The sequence below is a fragment of the Corylus avellana genome, chromosome 4 (assembly GCF_965113065.1).
Source record: "Corylus avellana chromosome 4, dhCorAvel1.hap1.2, whole genome shotgun sequence".
In the NCBI taxonomy this organism is placed as follows: domain Eukaryota; kingdom Viridiplantae; phylum Streptophyta; class Magnoliopsida; order Fagales; family Betulaceae; genus Corylus; species Corylus avellana.
In genome coordinates, this window is record NC_142493.1 from 27,961,727 (window position 1) to 27,967,223 (window position 5,497).

A 5,497-nucleotide genomic window follows, 5' to 3' on the forward strand; every position below is an offset into this window, starting at 1 on the left:
ATATAAGGGTGGCCGACCACCCATTGGCCACCTCCAATGGGTGGCCGGCCACCCACGAGGGCGTCGTGGTGGACCGGCAAGGCCCTATGGGGGTGGTGCGGCTACCCCTAGGGCCATAGATTACAACCTCGATTCACATCGGGGGTGCCTGCGACCACCCCTAATGGCCCTTGGGGTGGCCGTGACCAGTACCCCCAGTGCATGCTGTGGGTGGTCGGCCACCACACATTCTAACTTCTAACAATTTTTTTAAAAAAATAAAATAAAATTTGTGTTTTGGAAAAATTAGAAATTAAATTGGCTTTTTAATAATTTTAGTTAAATTCTAATTATAAAATATGGGTTGCTATCAAGCTAAAGAATTAGAATAATTATTCTATTCCAACATCTTCTATTCCTAATAATACCTATTCATTTTCTTAATGAAATACTCATTCTGCAAACCAAATAGAGCCTAAGAGTTAAGAGTTGTAGCGACAATTGTGCTACTAGATCCGGGATGCTATTTGGATGTTAATCCAGATGGCATATTTGGATATCCACTTGAAAATTGATAGTGGGACTCTGGGAGTTTGCCCTCAGGCCTCATCTGGATTAATTCTCAATGATCACTAATCAGGATATATACATGAGCCCATTTGGGTAAGTGAATTTGGTGTCAGAAAAAGTTGTTGGATATGTTAGGAAGCAATCCGATATTTGAATCCTTTGAAAACTGACAATAATTGATAAGGAAGAATGGTTACAAAGAAGACATTGTGTTTGATGTTCCCACGTACAAGTAATGTTACTCTTATTCGTAACTATGACTTCAACAGCCCTCCATTGTCGCTCGCAACTGTCTCCTCCATTGCTAGTCACCTATGACCTATATATCCACAAGTCACATAAAAAAGCTTATATATATAGGATGTTGGGCTGTTTGATTTTACTGCTGATAAGAAACAGAATATTAAGGAGCCTTTATGCACCCATCGATACAAGACATACCAAAAATATTTCTTTAACAAAAAAAAAAAAAAAAATGGGGACTGCTGGTTGGACTAACTGTTATCTCTTGTCATGTCGAAATTGCCAAAGAACAACAATAACTGAACATAACAAGCAAAATCAAATTGTTATCTTACGGACAATTAACTACTGGTGCAGGTAGCCATTTCGAACAAATCCAGTAATTTATACCATCTTATTATTATTTTATGGAGTGCCCTTCTCTATTTTGATATATATGAATGACACCTTCTTTAATTTTAACCTTGTTCTTCTACCAATTTATTTAATTCTCTCAACGCCTAAGGTTTTTGTACGTACGTAGCATTAATACTATCATTTTCTCATTTTCGAAGCTTTAAATGACCAGTTTAATTATTTTTTTTTTGGGAACTACCACAATTGTATTATTCTGGTAGGTGAGAATTCGAAGTATATAATATTAAGTCTCTAGCTTGTAAGTAAGTAGCATGCACTCGCAGAACCTTTACGCTAGTCCACAAAGAATGGCTGTTTATCTGCAATACAAGTCCCGTGTTATAAATCCTCCTAGCTAACACCGAAATTACGGGCCACACATTTTAATTATCACCAAACCCTAAGCCACGTAGATGCACCACCTTCTATAGCTTCACTAGGGACCACCATAATAATAGGTAGAAGCATAGCTGATCATGCGGGGGGGTTTGAGCGGCAAACATACCAAACTCACATGTCACGTGCTAGAGTATTTAGAGTTGTTGGGGGTTCTCGAAATGCTTGGGTCAAGCACGTGATCCCCAGCTACCACCTCCCCTTCTTTTTCCATATAAAACCACTCTCTCTCCCAACTAAGGGCAAAGGCAACCAGTAGTAAAACACTGCAGCTAGCTAGCCAACCGCCATACCATACACGCAGGGTTAAGATAGAGAAAATGGTGACCGTCGAGGAAGTCCGCAAGGCTCAAAGGGCTGAGGGCCCGGCCACGGTCATGGCCATTGGAACCGCCACTCCTCCCAACTGCGTCGAGCAGAGCACATATCCGGACTACTACTTCCGTATCACAAACAGCGAGCACAAGACAGAGCTCAAAGAGAAGTTCCAGCGCATGTGTAAGGGCTCCCGCTCGATCCATCCCTTTCTTTTTCTTATTATTCGACTTCTATATATTTGTGGTTAGATATGCACGTGTTTTTCATCAACAAGGGAATAATTGGTGTTTGAATTTTTGTTCATATCACGGCATATATATTATCACAGCATAGTTATTGTTAATTAGAATATTAATTACGGTTGCAAACAAATGAATTGTAATTAAGGATTTTGTGGCTCTCTCCTCAATTAGATATGAGACGTGTTATACATTTTTCTCTTGTTCTTTTCTTATTCTCATAATTTTTAAAATCACCATTAGATCTCTGGGACTCATGTGAGTCTCATACATGAGCCTACAAATTCAATGATAATTTTGAAAGTTGAGAGAATGAAAGAAGAGCCTGAAGAAGAAATAAATCATTTATCATATGATATAAACCTCAATTGTGATCTAGTAATTAACAATTAATTATGATATTTGGAACAGAAATGGTAAAGTAATTAGTGTTGTGGCATGCTATCAGGTGACAAATCCATGATCAAGAAGCGGTACATGTACTTGACAGAGGAGATCCTAAAGGAGCACCCAAACATATGCGCCTACATGGCACCCTCACTGGATGCTAGGCAAGACATGGTGGTGGTTGAAATACCAAAGCTAGGCAAGGAAGCAGCCGTGAAGGCCATCAAGGAATGGGGCCAGCCCAAGTCCAAGATCACCCACCTAGTCTTTTGCACCACTAGTGGCGTGGACATGCCCGGGGCCGACTTCCAGCTCACTAAGCTCTTGGGCCTTCGCCCCTCCGTGAAGCGGCTCATGATGTACCAACAGGGTTGTTTCGCTGGTGGCACGGTGCTCCGCCTAGCCAAAGACCTTGCTGAGAACAACAAGGGCGCACGTGTGCTCGTTGTGTGCTCGGAGATCACTGCAGTCACGTTTCGTGGGCCTAGTGATGCCCACCTTGACAGTCTCGTGGGCCAGGCCTTGTTTGGTGATGGTGCTGCTGCAATCATAGTTGGGGCTGATCCCGTGCCCGAGGTCGAGAAGCCCTTATTTGAACTAGTATCTGCGGCTCAAACAATTCTCCCCGACAGCGACGGGGCCATCGACGGCCATCTCCGTGAGGTTGGGCTTACATTCCATCTCCTAAAGGATGTTCCTGGGCTCATCTCAAAGAACATTGAGAAGAGCCTGGGTGAGGCCTTCCAGCCATTGGGCATCTCGGACTGGAACTCTCTTTTCTGGATTGCGCACCCCGGCGGCCCTGCAATCCTGGACCAAGTAGAGTCCAAGTTGGGCCTCAAAGCCGAAAAGTTGCGTGCCACGCGTCACGTGCTTAGCGAGTTTGGCAACATGTCAAGCGCTTGCGTGTTGTTTATTTTGGATGACATGAGGAGGAAGTCTGCCGAGAATGGGCTAAAGACCACCGGCGAGGGGCTCGAGTGGGGAGTGCTTTTTGGGTTCGGGCCTGGGCTTACCGTCGAGACTGTTGTGCTCCACAGTGTGTCTACTTAGAGAACCATCTTTTCACTTCTCTTGTCTTTCATTGATTTACTGTATTTTCCACTCTGATGCGTGTGCCGACATTGGTGGGTGTCTTTCATTTTCATGCTGTAGAACGCGTTATTATATCACCAAACGAAGAGAGGAACCATGTTCCAATCTTATGTTATAATGAAATAATTCATGTTCCATTTTCAGATTTTATTTATACTTATTTATTAAATTCATTTTATATCGATGGACGGATAGTATTTTAAGTGACTTTTTATGTCAATCAGAAATGGAGCCAGACTTTAGTATGGGTAGAGGCCAAGGGCCAAAAAAATTTAGTGGGTAGAGGCCAATAGGTAAAAAAACATGTCCAAAATTTTTTTTCCTTAATTTTTTTTTCCCCCTTGTGTTGGGGGGCCATGGCCTACATCGACCACCCCAGCTCCGTCCCTAATGTCAATCATTCAAAAAAAAAAATGTTACTTAAAACACGTCATGTAAACTAATATAAAATAAATGTAAAAAATATCATTACTATTTGTTTTATAGCATAAAATTTAAATCGTATGTGTAATTCACTTAAAATTGAGAAGGTGTTGATGACATTGAGTAGAGGGTACGTTTATTTACATATATTTTATAGTAGGGGACAAACTTACTCAATCATCCGCACGAAAGCAAAAATTGATACCAATGCTAAAATGTAAATGGTCTTCTTTGTTTATACAACGTCATAATTGATATTCTAATTTGACTTTCTTAAGGTTTATTGAGATTGCATGTGATGTGGGAAATGTACGACGAAAAAAATTGATTGCAAGTAATTAAACTTGTCATTTTTCCGTGACGTTGATAGAAGTACGTAGTTTGAATAAGCAATAGCTTTGATCTTATGCATCACTCCAAAAGACAAGGGGATGGAAGATTTTTCAAGAGTTCGTATTTAATTTTTCTTTCTCTTTCCCCGATAACTTACAATTAAATATGAAAGAAATGATGGTTGAGTGCGACCATCTTTTCATTACTAGACAAATGTAGTCGCTTGTAACTTACCTTGCTATGTAATCCCTTGAAGGCTTCGCTATTCATTTGAAATTAGGCCATGGACCTATTATAAATACATATTCACTTCTTTTGGTGTTTCTCTTGTGTAATTGGGACTCCACTTATCATGAACCAAATGAAAACAATTAAATTAAATAAATGTGAACAGAATATTTGTTTAAAAAATTCCTGTCTAAACCTCTCTATGGAACTATTGTATTGGAAGATGTTACTCGAAGATTAATTTGTATCTTTTATATATATATATATATATATATATATGATAATTCCTTTTAGATTTACTAAAATCACGATACCACTTGAGTGCATTGCCTCAATATGGTAAAGCTATTTCATATATAGAACTGTTGGTTACATTTTGATCAATATGCTATAGATTTAAGGGTTTAAAAAGCTTAAAAATGGTCAAACTTAAAAACTTAAGAATTAAGATTTTGGCAAAAAAATTTTGTTGACTTAAAAGCTCTATTTCTTAAACGCAATTTCAAATAAGCCATAAAAAAAATTGCAATTATTAGCGTTTGCCCAATATGTAGATGCGCAAAGCTTTCAATTTCACTGTGATCTTCATTAGGGGTGTAAGTGAGCGAAACTGCTCGCAAGTGAACTCGAGATCGGCTCGTATAAGCTCGACTCGTGCTCGACTCAATTATTAAATGAGTTATTCGTAAACACAAATCTTTGCTCGAATATTAAACGATACAAGTTCGGCTCGACTCGGTTATGCTTGTGAGCACGCTCGTGTATATATATATATATATTAAGTATAAATTAAGTAACAAATAATTAATCATAAGGATAAGTTGTAGTTAAAATAAAAAAAATAGAATGACTTAAATAACAATTGAGAAAGACAGAAATAAGGTAAGTTA

The 5,497-nt window shown here is 39.2% G+C and overlaps 1 protein-coding gene across 1 annotated transcript; it reads left to right on the top strand.

Annotated features, from left to right (window-relative positions):
- The first annotated feature begins 1,812 nt into the window (after nt 1–1,812).
- On the top strand, nt 1,813–3,766 carry LOC132177445 (chalcone synthase 2). The gene is made up of 2 exons (XM_059589773.2): nt 1,813–2,082; nt 2,590–3,766. The coding sequence occupies exons 1-2, from the start codon at nt 1,905–1,907 to the stop codon at nt 3,579–3,581; spliced, it is 1,170 nt and encodes a 389-aa protein (XP_059445756.2). The 5' UTR covers nt 1,813–1,904; the 3' UTR covers nt 3,582–3,766.
- Nucleotides 3,767–5,497: the final 1,731 nt, after the last annotated feature.